At 42.0% G+C, this 24,563-nt stretch overlaps 1 protein-coding gene across 1 annotated transcript; it reads left to right on the top strand.

Annotated features, from left to right (window-relative positions):
• Positions 1–645: 645 nt before the first annotated feature.
• UGT8 (UDP glycosyltransferase 8) lies at positions 646–24,034 on the top strand (the record flags this gene model as incomplete). The annotated part of the gene is made up of 5 exons (XM_084285439.1): positions 646–1,467; positions 17,949–18,091; positions 20,260–20,336; positions 21,855–22,074; positions 23,671–24,034. The coding sequence occupies 5 exons, from the start codon at positions 646–648 to the stop codon at positions 24,032–24,034; spliced, it is 1,626 nt and encodes a 541-aa protein (XP_084141565.1).
• Positions 24,035–24,563: the final 529 nt, after the last annotated feature.

The following is a 24,563-nucleotide window of genomic DNA, read 5'->3' as shown; positions in this document are numbered from 1 at the left end:
ACTGAAATGTATCTGTAAAAGTGTTATATCCTGTGCTGAAAGGAATAATAAATGACACGTTCATCCTTTGGATCTGATGTGTGAATAAATGAGGAATTCTGGCCTTTGGGTGTGCACGTGTGGTGTCTTTTAAGAATGCTTAATTCGCTCAGTATATCACGATGACAGTAATGCAGTTGTGATTTTAAGTATAATCCCGAACGTAGCAGGATCTGGCTTTCTGAGCTGACTTCAAGATCTTGTAGCTGTTGGATTGCGTATATAATTCAGAAGCAACGTGCGCACTATCTCTGTGGAGGGTACAAGCCTCGCTGTCTGTGTCGGTTCTCCTGCATGTAGTGCAGGTGCCCTATAGATATCTGTGCTGGAAGAAGTCTCATCTACTCTCTGTTCCAGATGGAAAGGGAGGAAGGGGGGAAAAAGGCAGACCTTGCTGGAAAATGAGCACAGCCAAATGTATTCTGAAGCCTAGTGGCTCTGTTCTTCCCCCTTGACTGTTGCAAAGATATTTTTGAGATAGGGAGATGTGATTAGCTTTCATGGGTCTACTGAGTTGTATTACATAACTTTTTTTCCCCCCTAATTCCCAGGTAATGTGCCAACCTGTTTTCTGTTGATGTAATGCTTCTATTTTTTGTTTCAGCTATGAAGCCGTACACTCCAGCTTTCATCCTCCTGTGGAGCGCTGTTGGGATAGCAAGGGCTGCCAAAATCGTTGTTGTGCCGCCAATTATGTTTGAAAGCCATCTTTATATTTTTAAGACTCTGGCCTCAGCCTTGCATGACCAAGGTCACCAGACAGTGTTTCTCCTCTCTGAGGGCAGAGAGATTCCTCCATCTAATCACTATAGACTTCAGCGCTACCCAGGGATCTTTAACAGCAGCACCTCGGATGACTTTCTCCAGTCCAAGATGAGGAGTATCTTCTCTGGGAGACTGACGGCCCTGGAACTGTTCGATATCCTGGACCACTATTCCAAGAACTGTGACATGATTGTTGGCAACCAAAACCTCATGCGTACCCTGAAACAGGAAAAATTTGACCTGCTCCTGGTAGATCCCAATGAGATGTGTGGATTTGTTATAGCTCACCTTTTAGGGGTTAAGTACGCCGTCTTTTCCACTGGCCTTTGGTATCCAGCAGAAGTGGGTGCTCCAGCTCCCCTCTCTTACGTTCCAGAGTTTAACTCGCTGCTCACAGATCACATGAACCTATTTGAGAGGATTAAAAATACTGTTGTGTATCTTATTTCAAGATTTGGAGTCAGCTTTTTGGTTCTGCCAAAATACGAAAGGATAATGCAGAAATACAAGGTTATGCCAGAACGGTCCATGTATGACTTGGTTCATGGATCCAGCCTGTGGATGCTTTGTACTGATGTAGCACTGGAGTTTCCAAGACCCACGCTACCAAATGTTGTTTATGTGGGAGGAATCCTAACCAAACCGGCCAGCCCGCTGCCAGAAGTAAGGTTTGCTGAGCTTTACAGTAATTCCTGTGGTATCTGGTTTACCTCATATGATGAGTGGCGGTTCTGAGCAATGAATTTTAAAAGGGATCAGTATCTTGATGTTTTAGAGCTCGTTTTGTTGTTTCTCCGAGGGAATATACCCCTGAAGTAGTTGGAAACGGTTTGGGGTGGGGGGAGAAACTGAGATGCAAGCTCACCAGAATTAGTCTTTTGTGGTTGCGGGAGGTATTTTTCTTTGGAGTTAAGTGCTTAGTAACAGGGGAGAGGAAAAGGCAGTACACACTAACTTGAAAATTACTTCTAACCAAGTGTGGGTTAAAATAGGAGAATGAACAGGTGAAGAAACTTACGCTTAAATAAGCCCATTAACAGGTTATACCATCTTTAATTTCATGGTATTAGTGTTTGTATGGAAAGTTTGATTCCTTTGGTTTGATAGGTAAAAATGTCTTTAAAGCTAGCTGCATGAAGAAACTATGAAGTTGAACAAATGGAGATGATGTGAGTTGACCAATGAGGCACCAGTGCTGTATTCAGACAAAAAAAAAAAATTACAGTGCTCTTATTTGCCATCAGGTAATGAACTTCAGACTGAAATAGTAATAGTGGATGGATAGATTCCAGAAATCCTGGCTGCACAGATTAATAATTAAGCTTGATTAATACAGTGTACCATGTGGTCTTGATACCTGATAGCCAAGAATGCCTTTGTTCAGCAACACAATAGCGAGCGTGACAGGCAGAACAAAATTTCACAGAAGATCATGTCGTTTGCACTTACTATTTATTTATCTGTGCATAAACAAATAGATAATGATTTGGAGTTGATTAATAATAGACACTTCTGGCTGGGCAATAGGTAGGTAGATCTGCACCACTCGCTGATTTGCTTCTGAAAATGACTAATTTGGCCTTTGCTTTTTGCATGAGAACTTTCAGGCCCACTTTTCATCTGTTTTTCCCCTGACAATTGGTGTTGGAGGGCTTGTTTTCTCTTCTTTACACTTCCTGTTCTGACTTAGCAGTACCTTTTTTCACCAGATCAGGAAAACATCAGACAGTTCTGCTTCAGGCTGCAGGATTTGGATCACTGTACCAATTTCCTTATCTTTTTTTTTTTTTTTTTTTTTCCCTGCTCAACTTCCATTGTGTTTGAGCACTTGCTGAGCTTTCTGAACATGCAGGAGCTTGTCTGATTGTATGCTACTATCCAGTGCATCTTCCCAGAAATTCAGAAGTGGGCAGGCTTCGTGTAGTCTTGGCACAGATTAGGGCATTCCTGTAGGTAGCCTAACTTGCAGCTGAGCAAAATCTTCTGGCTTTTTTTTTTTTTTTCAGATTTGCTGGAAACAGAAGTGCTGAGGAACTAACAGCACTATACTCCTGTTCTTACTCAAGCCATCAGAGTGGTTCCAAAGAGTGTTTATCAATATGGTGATAGGCGTGATTTCTATATTTATAAATATATATATATATATATTTATTTATTTTTTGGAGGTGATAAAAAAAGGTGAACTCTCAAACAGGTATTTGGGAGTAAGATGGCTGCTGCAGATTCCTGCTTGGAGCCATTTTTGCAAGGTCTGCTGCTTTAGGGTAATTCTAGGCCTCCATTTAGGGCACTGTCTCTACCCGTATCTCTTTGTATTGCTACAGGGGGAGGATACAATTGCCTTCTATTGTTGTTTTTTGGAGAACAAATTCAGGTTAGGGAACATCATATTTTGCATGGTTTTCATTTGATGGATCCCCATAACAGGCAGCTTGTTACTTGTATTAGTGAACAAAACAGTGCTTCTTTAAGGAGCTCTCCCTTAATGTATGGATAGATACATGTTTAGAAAGTCAGCACACGGACATCCTGAGACAGCAGACTAAAGGTGGTCTTGTGCTGTCTAAACAAAGTTCAACCACACTCTCTCCAGGACAGCCTTTCTGACTGGATTGAATTTCAGCTGTTCATTTTCCAAACGGGTATTTTCTTTTTTCTGTAAGAAGAAAAATGTCTGTTCTGTTGCATGATAAATTTGGGTGCTATGTCGTCATTGTCTTTTATGGTCTCTTTGGATTGGTCTTCAGGGTAAAAAGTAAACTGTCCCCAAAGCAAGCGGGAATTTTCTCTTCTGTAAAATGAGATGGAAGAATATGGAAAGAACAGTTTTACTTTGCTGTTTTACTGTGGGGTTATACCTATACCTATGTGTGCATAAAAATGCATGTTTGTATATAAACATGTCTGTACACACATACAAACATAGACTTGTATATACATTTTTAAACCTTCTTAAATTGCTTCTGTATACTTCCTAAATTTGCTCTGGAACCATGAATGTTGCTATGAAATGTTGTGATGGGAGGAGAGGGAGCCGTAAGTATAGTCTTCAGTGTACTCAGGCTGCCAGTGACCTTGAGGTAGACCTATGGGTAGCGTATGTATTGGCAAATATTTATTGCAGTGGGGCTAAAGAAAGAAAAACAAACACAAAAGCAAACTGTGAGGCGTTTTTTGCCTTTTTTTCAGTTTTACTGGGTAATGCATTCTTGCATTAAGTGTGGGCTGTGATTGCATATGAAAGTGGGAGCATTTCTCTCCTACCATATCGCTTATCCACGTCCGTGCTGCTATGCGCAATCCTACTTCCCGTGGCACCGTATTGTGGGTAAATTGGGCAATAGGGTTCATTTTCTAGCTAAAATTCAGCTCTGTCACTGTACCCTGGTAGATGAAAAGCGGATGGCTGGTGCTGCGACTGCTTTCGGCTGCTGCCCTGTCCTGGGGCTGGAGCCCTCACCCAAACGGCTCCTGCAGCTTTCTGCCTCCTGCCTGGGGCTGAGGTGGCCCCGAGCTGCCTCGGCTGGGCTGGAAGGGGCGCCGGGTGACAGGGCTGCCCTGCCCAGGGGCCGTGGCTGCCTCTTTATGTGCATTACCCATAAATGAATAGAAACTTACATATGTATGGCAAGGAGTCCGGGGTTTGTACAGGTAACTGCAAAAATAGTGCATTTTGAATTGTTTATAGAGGGTAGGATTGCCTTAACAGGCCCAAAGCTGGAGACAGACGCTAAATATCAGTCTCTAAGGTGATTGCTGACTTAACATACTAAGTGTATGGCGTTACTTGTATTTTCTGGTTAGCTGGCATCGGCAGCTAGAAAGAAAAAGGCTCCTCCGCCGCCTCCTTGTAGCACTTCTCCAGGGGGATCCTGTTAAGCTGGGTGAAACTGGAGTTTGAAGTAACGCACGTTTTAAGAAACAATGGGGAAACCTCTTGTGAGTAGGTTGTTAGGCAGTTAGGCATTAATCAGCCTGATAAGATACGTCCTTGAATAAGGGTAGAAACCCTATGGCTCTTCTAAGCAGCAGCGCCAGGAAATGCCAACTGCGTAGTCAGGGAGGGGGCAAAGGGCACTGAAAATGAGGAGGAACTGTGCTGCAAGAAAAGAAGGTAAACATTATTTTGAAAGACTTGTTTAGATCAACCAGTTGTCTGTACGGGTGTGTTGGGACACAGATTGGATCCCACAGCTTGGATACAGTTGTGCGTGAGATCATCTGTATTAGCATTTATCAAAAACATCACTGAAAGTAAAATCATGCCTACTGTCTGGCATGCAAATTGAGCTTTTCTTTCTTCATACCTGCTCAGCTTTTAAAGCCTCTTAGCTACTTTTGTAATATCGTGCTTTCCTTCAGTGCTGGTCTTTCTTGCACTTCTTTTGGACTGAATGCCACTTATTATTGCTATGAAGACAGAAACAAACGTCAGGTTGTTTTTTAATTCTCTTCTACCTGAGTAAATTTACACTGCAAAGGAGGATGCTCACATTTCAGAAGTAAAAGCTATCCTTTCAGCCATAGTTGTCATCAAATAGTAATTAGAGTAATTTATTTGCTCCTCCCTGTAGATCTCTTATCTAATCTTGCTACTGTATTCATCTAGATCTAGGTAACAAATTGGTGGCTTTGAAATATCTTTATTAAAAGTTTTTTTTTTGAGTCTTGCAGACAGTTGCCTGTTCAGACTGGTGTTGGTTGACTTGTCTTTACAGTTGAGTGGAAGAATAAGGACACGTTTCTTAGATCAGATTTTTATTTCACTCATCATATTAAGAACAATTTCCTTACAGCTTGCTCTTGCAGACTGTAGCATTAGATTTTAGCACATTGCTAATACCATTTTTTATTATTTTTTGTTTTAAAGGACTGGGAAAATAGTTCTTATGGAGATACATTTGACAATAAATATCTGGCAATGTGAAGCAATTCTAGAGCTCTTTTAAAATGCACGTGATGTATCAGCTGGGGAGGCAAAAAGTCTTGAGGACGATAAAGATTGTGGGCCACTGTGTGAATTCTGTACTGTACCATATCATCATGTATTCTGCCCCTTAAATATATTTCCACATACAGCTTCATCACCACTGACTACTGATATTTTGCTACACGAGGAAGGACATAACCCGAGCTCCTTAGGTACTGTCATCAGAACTAAAAATTGCCTTTTTTCCTTGTCATAATCTCCAGTCTTAAATGCAGCAGTATTGCTAGGTTGACGAACCACATCTATTCCAGCTGTAGTGTTGAATTTCAAATTTGGGAAGAAATGTGACTCAGCGTGTACCTGGACAGTAAGAGAGGGGGAAGAGGGTGCCATGATGATTTCAGAAGTCAGGTCGGTATCTCCAGTAAAACTTTGGAAGGGGAAGGAGGTCCTCTGAGTACATAAGCTGGCATCCTGCGCTCTGAGGGGCAAACACCGAACCTCTTCAAGAGGTTGGGAATGGAAGTCCTCATTCCTGGCCTTCAGCAGTGCATCAAAAAGCAAGTTGTCTTGGTTTGTGGATAATTGCATAATGTGTTGTGTTTTGTGTTTTGTTTTTTTTTTTAGCTAAATGATTGCTTGTACTGGGAATGGAGAATTCAAGGTTCAGTGTGGGTGTTGCATAGGTCAAATGATGAAAATTAAAAGCAGCAGAAGGTATTTTAGTATTTCCTTCATTTAAAAAAAAAAAAAAGTTAATATAAGCTATTACCTGTAAACAGGTTTTCTGATTTTAGAATGGTCTTGTGCACTTCAACATGAAAATGAATAAATCAACAAAATTAATTCACTTTGATAATCTGCAGTGCTTTAATGGTGAATGTCAGTTGAGAGTTTTTAAGGCTAAGCTGTATGTAGGACAAATAATGAGCTAGATTTATTTCCACGATTGTCTTCTCTGGCATACTATAATTTCTAATATCGTGGAGTTAAGATCTTAAAAGGTAAGATCTTATTTCCAAATGCATGTTTTTTTCTCTTGTGTTCGGTACATGCATCAGCTTGAACAGTGTTCGAATAGTTAGGGATGTGTTCAGAGCTGACATTCAAGAGCAGCAAGCCTAATGAATAATGTTATTGATTTAAAAAAAAAAAAATTGTAATCAAGCCAGCTTTTCTTGTCAGATGTCCTGATTGCTTAAAGGTTATTTAGGTAAAGCAGATACCTTGTGCTTGGCTGATACTCTGCTTGGGTGTTCATTGATCCTGATGCTGGTCAGCCTCAGGTGGCAGCCATCCGTCATGGCAGTGACGTGTGGGAGTGTGGCAGGGTCACCTGGAAGGGATCGGTGACGTGTGAGGAAGAACAGGATGGGACAGGTGAGGGAGGAGAAGTCCCCACCACTGTCACCCATGGTTTCATTGCCCCCGTGTTTTTAGCCGCTAAGAGTAGGTAGCACACAACCTCTTCAGCAGTGTGGTTTCAAGCGCCTTTTCTCTGACCTTTTGAGGAGTGCTGGGAAAATTGGTAACACCTCTTCAGCTTCTAACAAAGCATCTGTCTGCCAAATAATGCCATTCTTATTGCAAACTTGCCTTCGAGGGAGTCGTAGCTTAGGGGAACCGATGAATGTTCAACTGAAACTTGCTGTACAGTAACCTTGTTCATTGTCCATTGTTCCATTGTATACAAATGTCCTGAAATAATTAGGGCTTTCATTACCTGGCCGAGTGATCCTGTCAATGAACTCTCTTCCTCCTTTCTCCAGGGAGATGAACTAAAGCTGCAAATAATTCTCCTTGGACTTCTTCTCCTTTCTTCTTTTTCTTCTTTTTTTTTTTCTTTCTCCCCCGCTTTTTGGGAAGACTGCCCCAATGGCCTTGTTTAGCCAGGGGCAGGATAAGTGGTCCCAGACTAAAGACAACAAAGCATTGATTTGTACCTCACCCAAATCAGAATTGTTTTGGGTCACAAAAACATGTCAAAATGAAGTTTTGCCATCGCTGACCTCTGCAATCAAACATTAACTTCCCCTGCTGCTTTGCTGCCAGCTCCTGCAGCTCGGCTGTGCCTGACCGGGTTTCCTCAGGCTGCGCTCTGTGCCTGCCGCAAGCAATCCCAGGCTTGGGAGGTGGACGTGGGGGGGGCCAGGAGCTGTCCCAGTTTATGGCCCCCTGGTTGTACCCACTGGGGTGTCCGTGTGCGTGGAGAGGCTTGGCGAGGATTTCTGGAAGGCTAGAGATGATGGCTTCAGCACGGACTCAGAAGCCAGCTGTTTTTATGCCTGTTAAAGAAGAGGTGATGACTGTCTTGTTAAAAACGTGCATGTTTTATATCATACATCGTGTGTGTGTGTATATACATGTAGGTATTTTAATACAGGGAGAAAGGAGGAGAGTGAAGGGCTTGTCAACCTGAACAAGAAATGAGTAACAACTTGTCATTATCCAAATCAAAGCTGCTGGTTAGTTAGATCTCCTGCCATCCACAGAGTACAGGCGTTGTACTGGAGCAGTGAAGGACAAAATTGCCTGCCTAAATTACTTTGTAATATGGATTTATGGAAGAGGTTGTAGGACAGTAGCTGTAACACAGAGGTCTAGGTTTAAAATTCATCTTCTCTGCCATTTTCTTGTTACTGTAGTTCTGGAAGTTCAATTTGACCGAGTGTTCTGGAGGTGGAAAGTGTAGAGGTGGTGTCAGTAGAAGCATTTCTCTGTACTTAGAGTTTTCTTTCTAAAAACAACCAACAACATATTCCCCACAGAGTTTAACCTGCTCTTTCTGTTATATATGCAACTACTGAAATGGTAGGATTGACAAAATGTTGGTGTGTGTTTAATAATCCCAAGTCTGTCTGTGCATGCTTACAAGTTACATGAGGGGGCTGCGTGCTGAGGAATGTGCAGATTTTATTTTTGAAGAGATTGGTGCTTCTGTGATAGTGCCAACAATATTGTTTGTTTGAATCGTGGAGGTGAGGATACCTTTAGTGTACCCTTCACCGGTATGCAGCTGTCTGAATAACCTCTCTTGAAGGGCAAACTTCTTGTTTCCACTGCCTCCCGTTCCTTTGCAAAGCAAGGTTGCTTTCCCAGGGTGTTTGCCAAAGTCCCTGTGAGTAATGGATTTTTGATGAAGAGTTGCATCAGAGTGTTGCGCAGCAGTTTTCTGGTTGACCTCTAGTTTTGGGTAGACCGCGTTCTTGGAGGCTTCACTGGATGCGCCTGTAACTCTAGAGAAGGATGAGATGCAGGACAAAAGACCAAAGCTTGTGGTGCTGTGATTTGTACCTGTGTTTGGGGTCCGAAATTCATTCTTTTTCAAAGCTAAAAGGACTTAACCATTCTTCTGGTATTGGACTGTAAGTGGGCAAAGGTCAGGGACAATAAAATGTGGCCCTCCAGGCGCTGAAAAGCTTCACTAGGTTTTAAAAACATTTTTTTCAGTGCATGTTTGATGAGGCAAATGTACGGTGTATACCAAATAATTAGTGAGAAACGGTAGAAAACGCTGAATTTGTTTCTCAGCAAGGCTGAATCTGTGCCTAGTATTATTAAAGAGGCACTTTGTTATCAGCAGCATTCCTGGGTGACTTGTGCCAGCAGCACGCTCACCGCTGCTTGGAGACCTCGCAGAAAACAGCTCGGATGTTACATCTTGCTTCGTGTGCTAGTGTGGCTTACAGCTGGCTTTAACCAGCAAGAAAATAGAGGAATTTAGTCTGCCTAAATTATTGGTTTGGGGATTGCCTTATTTGTTGCTGATATGAACAAAACTTTAAAATCAACTGGAGGGACTTTTTTTTGCTTACAGCGGGTCTCATTAATAGATTGAAGTTGATGAGCTGCTTAATGGTATGTGGTGCAGGTCAGACAATGTCACTGTACCCGGGGAAGAGGGGATACATAGCTTGTTGAGAGTTTTAAAATACGTGACCTTTTCTGTTTAATTTTTAAAGTTTCAGTTTGAGTTCATACAGCAGGAAGAGTCCAGGGAGAGAAGGGAGGGGACAGACCAGAAACAGTAAGTTTAGTTACAGGATCCCCGTAGAGAAGTGGGTGATCGACAGCAGCTTGTACCTGAGGAAGGAGAACAAAAAATCTGCGGTGAATTGAGACGCAATTAATTGAGAGGCAGGTGGTGGGGTGGGAAGGGTCGTGCCCTGGTTGGGAGCCGCAAGGCTGGTGCTCACGAAGTGGTGCCTGGTAACACAAACGCTGTCCTGATACAGTGGAGCCAGCACACTGGCCGTGTGGTCATTGCTTTTAAAACGCAGGAAGGCTGCTGGCCAAAAAATCACCTTCATCGTGTTGTGCGGGTGAGCCGACGCAGAGGGTTGGGCTGAGCCAGCAGGCAGCTGGCGGCGTTGAGGCAGGGAGGTGCGGGCTGTCCGCTGCTCACTGCAGGCAGAAGCTCGTGGCCGTGTCTCTGTCCTTTGCTTGTCACAGCAGATATTGCCATCAGGTGTAAGCTAACTTGCAAGCTCATGGCAAGTCAATACAAACGTCAAACTTTGCCCAGAGTGCTGCTGCTGCTGCTGCTCTGGCTTTGCTGTGGGCAGGTGTGTTATTTTAGAGCTTTCAGGCAATGTGATAGGACCCTGTTTGCTCAGTGATATTAGAGGTCATACAGCTGCATATACATGGCCTTTAGCTGCCTCTGCTGAAGCAATGTTTTAAAATAAAAATTTGAAATTAAGTTAAAATGTATTAATCCAATATTTAAGTACCTCACATGAGAGAAGTGCTATTTAGAAGATGCTAAAAAGTTAGGCCACTAAAAAAAAAAATATTCTGTGTACCTTTCTGTTTATTTCTCAGTGTCTTGCTTCTAAAGATCACTTCATGTGGCTATTTTATTTATTTATTTTCAAATAGATCTGGTTTTGTCCACCCTGAGCAGCGTTTTGCAGCAGGAGCTGCATAGCGTGCCTGTGCTCCCCGCTGGAGAGTGGTGGCTCGCAACCATATTCAAAGAACAGACACTTGTGCTATCACACATTTGAATCGAGCAGCTGAACAGGGGAAGCTTCGGATATTAAACCCGGTTATGTTTGTATTTGTGTACTTTGTTTATCTGAAGCAAGGCTCAGTATTAGGCACCACTGGTTACTGCCAGCTGGGTCCTCACTCTATAGTCACAGCTGTGCATTTAGCAGCTAAGCCTGCTAATTAGAAAACCAAACTGAACAAAGCTCGCATAGTGGGCTCGGCACAATAACATTCCTGTCTGAGAATGCTAAAAAGATTTTTATTTTATTTATTCCCCCATCCCCTGTCCTGCCTACAGAAGAGCGTAGATCAATAAGCGCTTATTCTCCCTATGCAAGCACAGGGAGGCTTTAAGGAAAAGAGCAACGTACATGCAAAACCCTTCACTCTTCGTAACATCGCGTCGTACCGGGATGGTTGCACACAGGCAGCTGAAACCAGAAAAGAGAACGTGGCAGGGTCGTAGTATCTGTGCCTGTGCTAAGCTGTGAGTGCAATAAATATTGCCAACACTGAAAAAGCAGCAGCCTGCGCACAGTGCGTATGCGGAGCTCGAGGAGTGCTCTGAAGGTAAACGTGGGACGAATCGGGCACGAGGCCAGCCAGTCCCTGTCAGCTCCCTCCCTAGAGAAGGAAGGAGCAGGAAGGCACAGCAGCGGGCTGCTTCTGCCTGGGCTGTGCAAGTGCTCTTCCCCCCGTGAAACCCACGAGCATGTTTAGCTACCACCGTGAAAGGGATGGGAAAGCACACCTGGTGTGGGGTGGTGTTGAACATCAGTCGGTACCTCCTTGCGACCCTGCCTGCCAGGATCAGGCAGTCAGTGCCTGTGAAATGAGGGATATGACTCAACTGGCAGGTGGTTTCAGAGGAAAGTTTATTATTTCAGTCCTTTAGTGTTGTACTAATTTACCCAAAGAGCAGGCATGTGTGTGGACGTTAACATGAAAGCAGACAAGGACCTGGCAGGGTTTGGCCCAGCAGAATAAGTGGGACACCGTTAAATGTTTCATACCTTAGCATGCATGGATCTTAATCACCTCAGTAAAAATAGTAAGTAATGAATGTATTTACTACATGATGATGTTTTGTTGGGGTCATAATATATAAAGTTATAATTGGATGAGAACCAAACAACCTCCCTCACTCAAGGGGGTTTTGTGAATCTCTCCCCAAATTTTAGGCTTTTCAGCTCTGCTTTGCATAAAATTTCAAGGGAACCCCAGAATGCACCTGTGTGTCTAAGGTAATTCATTAACATCAGCTTCTCTTCTGTGTAACTTTACTAAAAGAAAATAATCTTTCTTTAGCTGGAAGTTGTATAAGTGCCTGATTTAAGTTTTTGGCAGCTCAATCCAGAATTGACTACCTTCTTCTGAGGACCTTGCTGTCAGGTACTTCATGGTTTTGGGGTTTTAGCTGTTCAGGTTTTGATTCCTATTTTGGAAAGGGGGAAACAAAGTCTGTGCTTCTTAGTGTCTGGTTTCTCAAGTGCGCAGGGTAGCCTCAGCGAAGGAAATGTCTGCAATTGCTGGCTGTGCTAGGATGTGAAGTAACTGAGGCAAGAGGTTTTCCTTCTACGCAACAAAACCGGAAAATACTTACACCTGAAGAAAAAAAATGGGCAAGGACTCTACAACAGTCACTGGAAAAGTTAGTTTGTCTTTACCACGTGTATGTAAGGCTTGAATTAATTGTAAAAGCCAAAGGTGCATCTGTGTTCAGCTGAAGTTTGAAGAAAAGGTTGAAGAAGGCTCAGTAATGCAGCTCTTTATGTAATAACCCCCTGCCCCAGACCTTTACTGCAGGTGTAGACCTCAGAAGCTGTAATTTCAGTTATTAATCATCTTTCCCTTGCATTGAAAAAAAAAATCACGCTGCATTTACAACAAATGTGAACGTCGTTTAAACTGGGCAAAATGAAGTCGCTATCATGCTGCAAATGAGAAGTGTAAAATGCTGCCCCAACAAGGAACGCTTTATTTTTCTTAACCAAAGGTGGGTCTCATTCTGGCTCAATTTTCATATGGTGTGTAATTGAATCAGGAAGACAGCGAGTGCTGGAGGACAAAAATGTAAGCGGATTTGGAGGAAGAAATAGCTAAGTTCGTACTGGGTAAGCCTTGATCTCTGTGCAAGTTTTCAGTTTCATAGACAGTTTTGGGAGTTCATACAGTGCCAGTTGGAGTGGTGATTTCAGTTGTTTTCTAGTGAAAGTCAGTGGGTTTTTTTGAGGCCACCTGTCTCCCGAGCTCACTAACTGGAACCTAACTGAGTGTGTGTTGTTTTCTCTCCAGCTGAGCACCAAGCTGGTTTCCCTGGTTTCTGCCCTGATGCAGGAGATTTCTTGTTGTTGGAGCGCTAGGGCTAATGTGGTCTAAGTCAGTAACAGGTAGGAAGGTGACTACAGACTAGAGTGGCTAGGTATGTTGAAATTTTAGACACAAAGAAGTCCTGTTGCATCACTGTGTTCTCTTCTGTGACTCGGGTTTTGCAAGATTAGAGAAAAACAAAAGTTTTGGGCTGCTAATCCTTCATTGCAGTTCCTGCTGCATGCTTCATAAAGTAAATATTAGGAATGTATCTGCACCAGTGAAGTATGTAGCTGTAGTACTGAGAGTGGCCTCTTCCGTGTGCCAAGATCAGAATCTGCTTTTTATCTGCTGTATCGCTTCCATACCTTGTAGGACACACAAAGAACGGGGGAAGAAAATACTGAGCCTTTGTACCATGGCCCAGCTAACGTAGCGGGGCATGCAGATTTGTTTTGCAACCAACGATCTACAAACGCCACTCACTCGGATTCAGTTGTGCTAGAACTTTATCTTAGAAAATCCGTAGTGAAAACTGCCTGGAGAAATAGTTACAGAAAGTTAAAGGGACCTGAGAGAGAGAGAATCCTTCAGGTCACTAACTCTGGTGGCCTTACCAGGAGGGGATATCGGTTCCCCCATCCTTCATTTCCTCCTTTTATCCTGACTTGCAGTTTTAGCAATGCTTAGTGATCCTATTTAATTAATGCTGTGCTCTGCCAGAAATTATACAAATATATGCAAGGAGAACCCTTGTTCTGACAAGTCTGCAGTTCATTTTCTGCAGCTCCTGCACCGCGCTGATTTCCAGCACCCCTCTGGGGAGGCAGCTTGGAAAGGGGCTGCGTATCAGAAGGCAGACGAGCAATTCCTCTTGCTACCAGCATGAATTAAAGCTTAAGGAAAACTCGAACAAATCTGAGTGAAAGAAGAGCCTTTCAGTTGATGTCAAAGTACGATGAACTGAGTTGAAAGTCTTTGGATCCTTTGTAGGGTGCCGCAGAGCAGTTTTGCCCTGTAAAATTCTGTGTTGTAGAGGAAAACCTGAGGACGAATTCAAGTTCCTGTGCTTTTGATTTGGGTCGAGCAGGCATTGTGGTCTGGAAGCCTGCTTTAGCCATGTGGGCTGCTCCTCTGAGCGGAGTGCCTTGCCAGCTGTGCTTGCATTTATCATCACACCCCTGGAGGATCCGAGTTGGTCTGCACCTGCCCAGCTCAAAGCACGGCAAACCCCGTCTCACCTGTCCCTTCAAAAAGCTGCAATTCGCACAGAACGAGCCAACTCATCCTGTTAATTTCTATAATCTTACCGAAGACAGCAAACACTTGTTTGTTGGAGCCTGATGGCAGGTTCTTGTCTCGCCTGTCAAGATTTTAAGTTCCTCGGTGGAAAGACTGTTTTCGTAATGTTTATACATTTATTGCATCCTGTTGAACCAGAGACGTGTTTCAAAGGGAAGGGTTACAAAAGTTTGGCCGTGAAGTGAGTCATAACAACAGCAAGGCAACCAGCTTTATGTTGCACAGTAATAAAATGCAAAAGCCTGTTCGTAGGGTGATTCCAATGCCACAGTATGGCGTAAAGTGTCCTTTTTTCTTCCTACATTATTCAATACTTATTAAGTACTGAGAATTGTAATTCTTTTAGCTGTGCTACAGACATGGGGCTTTTCAAATGCTGTTTTAGAAATGCCATTACAAGGAAACGTCCTCGCTGTATGCGTAACGACATGTAATTTGTCATTCTGTGAGTGGATCACAGAGTTGTGAAGTCTCCTGCAATTCCCAGTTAGGCACAAAGGGGCAGGAGCAGGAGCCTTGGGAGCCCTATCCGAGCTGGAACGAGCCGATCCCTAGTAGAAACCCCATGTCTGACCAAGCATGAGTAATGATAGGAATTTCTGATGCTGCATGAGAAATACTTGAGCAGTAGCGCTGGGTACTGAGTTTTTGTCTTCTTAAAGCAAACACATTTCCAGCTGCTCTTGAGCTTGGAAGGGGTGATGCTTGGCTATCAACCAGTTCTCCTGAACCCCTCTTCTCTCCAGGGCTTTATCTCACTTTTTTTTTTTTTTTTTTTTTTTTTTTTTTTTTTTTTTTTCCCAAGCATCTTCCTGAAGAGACCAAAGCTGGCTCTCTTGAAGTCCAGGAGATCCTGCTATTGCCTTCCTTGTCCTCTCAGCGTCCTGAACAGCTAACTCCATCTCACGGTCACAGCAGCCGAGGCTGCCCTGACCTTCACGCTCCTGTCCAGTTCCTCTTTGTCTATAAGGCTGAGGTCTGATGGAGTGTCTCCCCTCACTGGCTTTTTGAGCCTGTCAGGAAGTTGGCAGCAAGGCACAGGAGTTACCTCCAGGTTTCAGCAGGTATCAGTGTGTTAAGTCCCCTGTGAAGACCAGGGAACCTCTAGAGGCTCCTTCCAGTTGTCTGAAGCAAACCTCACACTTCTTCCTCACACACCCTGCAGCCTGTGCTGCTCTGCTAACCTTCGTCTGCCAGCTCCCTGCGGGCTCATCACCCATCCCAGGCAGAACTCCACACCTTCAGAAACACCGAGATTATCTTTGGCATGCTGTGGGGCACTTCTGTGGTGCCAGGGAACACCAGGTTTTAGGGCTTTACGAGACCCGGGGGCTTGCAATGCATCATCACAGCGAATTTATGTGGGCTTTGTGTGTGCATTGCTGTCTTCCAAAGGAAGGGACCTGGTTTAAATTTAAGCTGATAGTAGCTGGGGAGCTTATCAGCAGATCTGATATGTATTTTGTCTTATATTTTCAATGCCACGAGGAGCTCCAGCTCAAAAGATTAGTCGTACTGAAAGCACTTCCTAGGAAATAAATTGCAACCTGCCTAGCAAAGGGTGCCTAGCAAAGGGAGTGCAGGGTACGCAGGGGCTGGGAGACAAGCGAGCCTAAAAAAGTCCACCTGGTAATAGGTGACTTCAGCTCCTGGAATATAACTTGATGAAATATTACAGACAGGCACAGATAGGTCTTTTAGAGCATAGTAGGCAATTGCTTTTTAGAAAAGTTTATCTTGGAGCCCCCAAAGTGGATTTTCTTTTTTTAGCTTTAAAGAAGAGATAGGAAATAGCTCAAGATGTAAGTAGTTGAACCGCTACGCGACTATAATATAATTACATTTGGAGCATGCCTTAGGTCCTTAAGTAAAATTCAAGGACAAACTTTAAATCACAAACCCGGTTGGAAACTTCTGTGCCAGAAGTGTAGCCAATAATAAATGATTCAGCTTCCAGGCAGGTCACAGACACTTCCCTCCCTCTGCTTTCCCTTCTTCCCCCTCCCTCTGCAGACAAAGGAAAAAAAAATAGAAAAGAAAGGGCACTGGAAGAGGATGAAGAAAAACGAAGAAGCATGGAGTCAAGAGAAAATGGAAATCCCTTTTTTCACTGCATAACTGGGCTAGTGCACAATCCCGAGGTACGACAGGGCAGCGTTGCCCTGTTACTGTCTGGCCCACTGTTTATTACTGGGACAAGAGTGAACCATTACTGGCACATTGTGAACCCAGTGCTTAGTTTTCCTTTTACTCATTTCCTATTGCTCTTCTGGTGCTGAGTAGGCTTATGTTTAGTTTGGATGGGATTAGGATTAAACCATATCCTGGGAAAAATAAGATATCCTTTGGAGACTGACATGTCTGTAGGTCAGTGGTATAGTTTTTTTTAGTTTCCACTGTGAACAGTTGTATTAGAAATAGAAATTTAATTGGTTTTGACAAACCAAGGGTACACCGGACCTTTTTTTGCCTTTTTTTTTTTTTTTTTTTCCTGAAGCCCAATGACATTGTTCTGGTGTTGGAGACTTGTTTAGCTTGCAGCTCTGCTCCATCTACTACACTAAGATGGTTTTTCCTCTTACTCTGCAGAGCTCTGCCATCCCGGTGGTGTTAGGTACTCGCATCTGCTGGCTTGCATTTTCATCAGTTACATAAACCCTGCTTCCACAAAGTCAGCCCCAGGGTTCAGATTTTGCTGTCTCCTTTATAACTTAACTGTGCTTGCCTGAAGCAGTAGCTGCGGGTGAATTACCTGCGCCTGGCCCAGTGCAGCATGGTTTCAATGCAGCAAAACCCCGGGCCCGGCAGGATTTGGGCTGGATTTGGGTAAGCGTACCAGCCCTGAAGTGTCTTGTGCCAGTGAGGCTCAGGCTACATTTATGGCTTGTTGGTTGCTTCAAGCCCAGGGGAAATTTCACCTGTAATTTCTGCGGTGACCAAGGTCGCTTGGAGGTGGGCGTTGTAACTTGCTTCCGAGCTGATGTGTGGGTGGAGGTGACAGCGCTCCCTGGGATCCATCCATCACCCAGAAGGCTGGCACCAACACTGCTGCAGTCCTCTCTTGCTTGCTTTTCCTCTCTTCGGGCCAGGGGCTGGAGCACCATGATGCCTCCAGGTGCCTTTTGAAGGCTCTGGGTTCTGTTGTGTTCTATTATTTTTCTATAAGTCAAATAAAAAATAACCTCTCGCTGTCTTTAAGGACAGAGGTCAACCAGTTGAGTCCCTGACTTAGTGTGTTTACTGTGTTTTGCAACCAGGCTGATACTACAAGATCTATTTATATTTTGCTGTGTTAAAATGCAGAGTTATTTCTTTTTCTTTTTTTACTTGTGTGTCAACTGAAAAGAAATTGTCTCAGGAAGTTAGTTGTTAATACGGAAGCTAAAACAAACCTGGCAGAATTTTGGTGTTCATAGCCCATACCTTGTATTCTGAGTCATTGTACTTTGTAATTTCCAAAGCATTTTACTTCTGAAACTTGCCTTATGAAGCAACCAGGGACCAGCAAATGATTGTGCTAAGCAATGCTTACTTAATCTGTTTCTACTTATTTAGCTGGTAAACACCTGTGCTTCTACAGTGCTCAATGCAAATTTTGCTTTAACAGGATCTCCAGGCATGGGTGAATGGTGCTAATGAAAATGGCTTTGTCCTCGTTTCATTCGGAGCTGGAGTGAAATATCTGTCAGAAGACATAGCAAATAAGTTAGCACTTGCACTGGGAAGACTGCCTCAGAGAGTTATTTGGAGGTAAGTGTGATGACAGATGTATTTGGGGTAATTTGAAGCACAGTCACTTCCTATTGTGCCATCTTCAGAGTCGCATCTAAGGCAGAATCTGAAATGCAGGCAGTCTGGGTGGCACAGAGGACCTGACTCTTTTGAAAGACAGTCTATATGGAAATGCTGTATTCCCCTGGTAACAAGCAAGAGCAACGATTTCGTGGCAGGATAAGGCATAGGTTATATACGCCTGTGCTGAGTTCATATCCTGGAAGGACTAGGGAGAGCAAAAAGAGTTTCTGAGGTTATAACATTTGTGACATGCTCTCATCACTTGTGATAAAGAAATCCCTGTAGGGAGTGAGAATGACATTCTGCTGATACAATCTTAGGAAGGAAGGATTCAAGGCTTGCTCCCCCTGCCAACCTTCCTGCTTTCGTTTCTTCCCCCCTATCCTCTGAAAACAGGGACTTTCAATATTGCTCCTTTTATTTGGCTTTCTCTGTGAGAAATCAGAGGAAGAAAAATGTGCAGAAGTAAGAATCAGTAAGATTTTTTGGCTGTAAAAACTTGAGCAGCTCCTTAAAGTTACTGTAAAAATGCAGTATCAACTGTCCTTAGCCAGCTTTGTTTCATGTGCAGCATCACTCTCTGGATGCGTAATTCTCTGGAGTGTGATTCGGAGGATACACGTGAGCCATTGGCTTCCAAGTAACACTTCATCAGGTCAATGGTTTGACTGCTGTTCTTGCTGAACTTTCAGAGTTGTATTAGCAGTCTATGCAACATTTTTCCCCCACTTCTCCCATTTCTTCTTCTGTTTTTATCATCTATTATCTGTTAAGGGGCTTTTTTGGATAAAGAAACTTAACTCTCTTTCTTTCCAGCATGATTCAGGCGATGGGAAGATGTCTCTGGGACTAGGTGCAAGACATGGCCTTTGGGAGAGCTGAGCGAGTGGCTTTCTGTCAGATCTATGGGAATTTGAGATCCACAGTTAGACACCTAAATATGAAATTTAGTCCAATTTTACTCAGATTTTTTTTTGCTCTTCAGATTGTTCACCTATGATCTGTGTTGGAAGCAGGTGGTTTTTGTACTAGGTATTCCTGAGAATAGGAAAGGTGGTACTGTTTGTAACTCTTAAGTCAGGATGCCAAATCAAGGGAATCTTTGCAGTTCTTTGTATTCTTCTGCTTATGTGATACTAGTTAGAACCAAAACCAGTAATGTGGCTTATTTGCTTTTATATAAGGTCAGGAATTTGCCTTTTTTTAACGTGTCTTTCTAAATAGCTTATATATTCTATATGGTTCAAGTAATTGGGAATCCGTAGGTGATTCTCTATGAAGCTACAGTTCTAATGCTGTCTAATAACCAGGAGTGTTTTTAGGTCTTCTGATGGACCTGTCAAACTAAGAAATTCTCTAGTCACTGTTAGCTTATTTCCCCCTCTTTGTTTTGTTTAAAATATATGTAATTTACATATAAACTGTACATGATGTATAAATCAGTTTGAGGATGTATTCTGTTCATAAAGCTTCCAAAAACCTCAGGTGACCAAGACATTTCCATTAGATTTCAGGCAGGTGAGCAAGTAACAGAAATGCACCTTACAGTCTAATCTCAACTTTTTTACCAATAGCTTCTCGCCTCATAAACTGAGCTGTCACCCTTTCCTTTCCATGTAGTATTAATTTCTCTTAAAATGAGATGGTGTCGGTTCTTAAAAGCTGTAAGGAACAGGCTAACTGAAAGGGAGTGCCTTGTGTTAATGATAATAGGGCTTATTATTTTTGTGCTGATGGGATGTTCTCAGTGGAGTTATGCAGTGCTAATCAGTGTTTTCAGTGAAGTAACAAACTTGGAGCCACAGAGAGGTTATAAAACCTTCTGTCGGTCACCATGGTAAGTTGTATACATTTTTAGAAATAACTGCATTGCCATTATGTAAATAGAAAACATTGAATTTTGAACTAGGCTGTAAGGAAATGGAGTGATGAAAAAACATTTTCTAGTTATTAATTATATAGTATTTTGGTTGAGGCTATTTTCTTTTAATGGTAAATAAATGGTATCTCTGTGTAACTAGAAATGTGCTCGGCTCTCATGGATCATTTGGTTTGATTCTCTGCTTAGAGTTTATCAATTTTTGAGGTTTTGATAACTTAGCTTCAATTTGATTTTATTTTAGGTTTTCAGGAAACAAACCAAGGAATCTAGGCAATAATACAAAGCTTATAGAATGGTTACCACAAAACGACCTTCTCGGTGAGTATCTGTAACAATGATACTTTGATTATTCTCACTCAAGTTCAGTTTGCTCTTCCAACAGCCAACAACATTCTACTGAAATAGCAGTCATTGTGATACAAGTCACAGAGCAAGAATACAGAATTCACACAAGATGATGAAATGAAACATCTTTCTGATGGTACTTCTCTTTACCTGGTATCACCTCCATTTTTTTCTTTGGTCAATTGAGTAGAAAAGCATAGTTATTCCAAAGCCTATTTAGCTTAATAATAGGGACATTTGCTATGCAAAATCTTGTATGCAATCTGTGCAGTTAAAAATAAAAAATAATCCTAAAGGATAAGTAGGAGTTTTCTAGAATCTGCTGTTTTAGGTAACTGATGCCTGTAACTACTGATGTCTTGGTTATGAAGAAGTGTGGTATGGTCTTCATTGGTCTCTTCATGGAAGAATCATCAAACCAGACATTGAAAATTTGTTCCCATCGCACCAAAACAAGTCTTCAGACTCTGAACATAATGTTATATGCTTATTATTAATAATAATTTGAAATACATATATATATATATATATATATTTCTCCAATTAAATCTTTAACAGAAATTTGGAATGTGTTGCAAGCTGATAATAACCTCTCTGTTTAACTATCCTGAGATACTGAGTTCTCAGATGCAGAGCTAAAGCTTGATGTTCTTTCAGCTTTTGGTACAGTTTCTTAGAGTGTATGTATTTACTTTTTCTTTCCCTTCTTCCTGTGTTGAAATGCAGCTGAATATTTTGGATCCCAGGGACTGCAAAGTGCTTAGTGTTGGCTCTGGGATGCCTATTTGTGTTTGCAAAATAACTTCTGTACTACGATGAGTGCTGATGAATGCATTAAGAATGTGTGCGCGTCAATGTACGTGCATGTCAACCAGAGTATTTATCATAATGTAGTGATTAGGCAAATGACTTCTAAACCAGGTAGATTTGTTTTGGTTACTAAATTGCTCTGAGGCAGTCTCATTTTTCCATTGCATAGTAGCAGTAGTATATTGCTGTCATTGTTGTCATATCTTGCTAGCCTGAAGTAAGGCATGTGAAGCTTTAGAGAGAATGCAACATGAGTTGTCCCGTCATTAAATAGCTTGTATTTCATATGAACAATGAGGAAAAATGCTCTCTCCCTGGTTCATTTGTAATGCTAAATAGGTAAATAACAGTTGTAGTCACCAACTGCAGTTACTCAGGAGTAGACAGTGTATTAGTTAATCCATTAATAATTTCACACAACTTGTATACATGAGATATTTTTTTTTTTGCCTTGGCCATTTCCTCTCGATTTGTATATAAGGAAATAATCTAATGCATGCAAAATTTCTGCAGAGAGAGTTTAAGTGGAGGGGAACTTCAGAACAAATTGGATTCATTCTACCTTCCCGAATTGGAGTCATAGGAACCCAGTGATAAATGTGTTGTACCATTTACTTCGATAACTTTACCTTAAGGAGATGTAAAAGTTTCTTTTTGTCTTCATGCCTCTTCTATTTTCAGGTCACCCTAACATTAAAGCTTTTCTTAGTCATGGCGGTTTGAACAGCATTTTTGAAACCATGTACCATGGGGTCCCGGTGGTGGGAATTCCCCTTTTTGGAGACCATTACGATACTATGACCCGAGTACAGGCCAAAGGCATGGGAATATTGTTGAACTGGAAGACTGTCACTGAGAGTGAATTGTATGAAGCACTAGTAAAAGTTATTAATGATCCCAGGTATGGAACGAGTGATTGTTTCTTGCTTTTGTCATAAATTACTGTTATGGGTTAGATATGTATATGCAGAGCCTTCACGCAAGGGGAGAAGTTTGTGTTGGGACTAATTGTGTGTACAGCTGGGGCAAGTCTTCGGATAGATGTCCCCATTTCACAAGATTACTCAACTGAACGTGTTCCTGTATAGATGCCAAGCTCACTGATCAGCATACCAAAACTCAATTGTCTTGCTTTTCTGTCGTTGTGACAGATGCCATGGAAGGACAGCAAGGTTATAGAAACACACCTGGCCTGACTAGCTTCTTGTTGTAGACCAACACCTCTTTTTGTGTCTTGATTTACACCACAATAATGTATTTAAATCTGTTATGCTCCCTAGGGGGGCTTGTGGGAAAATATACCTGTATGATTGTCAGGTCATGTGTTTGGTTTGTAGCTGAAAATGTGGAGGTACTAAAAAAAAAGTGACTGTTCTAAAGTCCCATGACTTTAAAAAAAAAAAAAAAAAAGACAAAACCAAACCCCAAAATTCTTTGTCTTCTGGCCAGTAATATATGTGTAGGGGTCATGGGGGCCATTTGTTAGAACACTGTCATTGCAACAAATTATTATGAATGAGGGCGCCAGCCTTTCTGTAACTCTTTGTCATTCAGGTGGAATAAATACAAGCTCATGAACTGGGTTTTGTAACTATTTTTAATCCCATCAAATCAATTTGCTCAGTAATATTAAAGTATGAGGACAGTCAATTTACAGTCTATCTCTGGATTAAAAAAAGTGATGTTTTAGCTGGTTGCTTCTTGTATTAAATTAATAGACATTTTAGAGTATAGTGAAGACAATGTTTCTTGCTCTCATGGGAGCAAAGTTTTTAAGCAGCACTTGCCATGGAAAAGGAGAAATCTGTACAAAATGAGCTCGTTAGCAGCAGAATCTCAGTGAAGGGGAAAGTTGCTGAAGTCATCTTGGTAGCATCAGTTGCTTCGGCTTTTTCTTGTATAATTATCCCTAGTATAAAGGTAAGTCCTGCACAAATAACCCGTTGACCCTGCAGCAGAGGGAAGGGAAGGAATTTGATGTGATCAGCTTCCAGGGGCAGCTCATCATGAAAAATCAGTTTTAGGCTGAACTTAAGACCTAAGAGGAATTCTAGACCCAAGCCAAGATTCTCACTTTGTTCTGTTTCCCTATTAATACAGTTGCACAATAGCGTGAGGGAGCAGCGTGTTAGGGTATGTTGCCACTTTGAGTGGGAAGGGCAAATATGTTCATCTGAGATCAGATAGGATTCCCATCTGTCAGCAGGTCAGTTCGGTTCTTCATCACTGCTACAGGCCTGTTGCTGAAGGGTGGATTTCAACCTGGCTCATCCATGGGTCTGTATTTGTAGTAATTCTTTGTCAATGAGCTGTAAAGACTGATGCAGAGAGGTCATCCCTTGTGTATGTTCCTCTGAATGTGGGTTGTTGTGAGAGTTCTGCAGTAAATGACGTACTCTGGCCTCTAGAGTATATTTACGTGTTTACAGGCTTGCATTGCTCAGAGTGCTGGCTGTGCTTTTTACCTTGTCCCATTTTCTTTGTTTCTTTCACACAGCTACAGGCAACGGGCCCAGAGGCTGTCTGAAATTCACAAAGACCAACCCGGTCATCCCGTTAACCGGACTGTGTACTGGATTAACTATATCCTCCGTCACAACGGAGCGCAACATCTACGTGCCGCTGTTTACAGCATCTCTTTCTATCAGTATTTCTTACTGGATATTGCCTTTGTTGTTCTAGTGGGTGCTGCCTTATTTTATTATGTTCTGGCCAGGCTAACAAAATTTATCCGCAAAAAAAGCAAACATCTTTGGTCAAATGATGAACATAGCGCTATTAATGGACATTACCAGAACGGGATACCAAATGGCAAGTATAGAAGAAATGGCCACATGAAACATGAAAAAAAGGTGAAATGAGCCAACCACCCCATGTAAAATAGTAATGAATCAGATCAGTAATCAAATTTTATCGCTGTAACTTAGTCTAACAACTACTTAAAATGTCAATAAGCAGTTCTAACACTCCCCTACAGTATGTAATATTACGTGACAAAATTCTATGGAACTAAGGAAAGTCTTTTTTTAAAAATGAAAGAAAAGCAAGCACAACCGAAAATAGAAGATACTTTATTCTTAATACTGATGCAGAGAGGTTATTTTGGCACTGAAGTTTTTAGAAGCCTTAATTCTCTAAAGTTATATGATGATCGTATTTATGAATTTTCAGTTTTTAAAAGCTAAATGTGTCCCAAATGAGGAAAGGTTTCTTTTTATTTGCAGAGTTTTATCCTTCTATTTTTTTATTTTAATATATCCATTTTTTAGCTGAGAGAACTTAGTGCTAGCTGTGTTTCATTTGTTGAAGGCTCAGTGTGTATAAGAAAGCTGTTTTAAAAAAAATCCCAATGCTTTTGCAAGAAATAGTAAGTTGCAGAATGAGAACACA

This window comes from Netta rufina (genome assembly GCF_964035555.1).
Source record: "Netta rufina genome assembly, chromosome: 4".
NCBI classification, from domain to species: Eukaryota; Metazoa; Chordata; class Aves; order Anseriformes; family Anatidae; genus Netta; species Netta rufina.
Note: the sequence above shows the minus strand (reverse complement) of the source record. Positions and strands in the feature narration are given on the sequence as shown.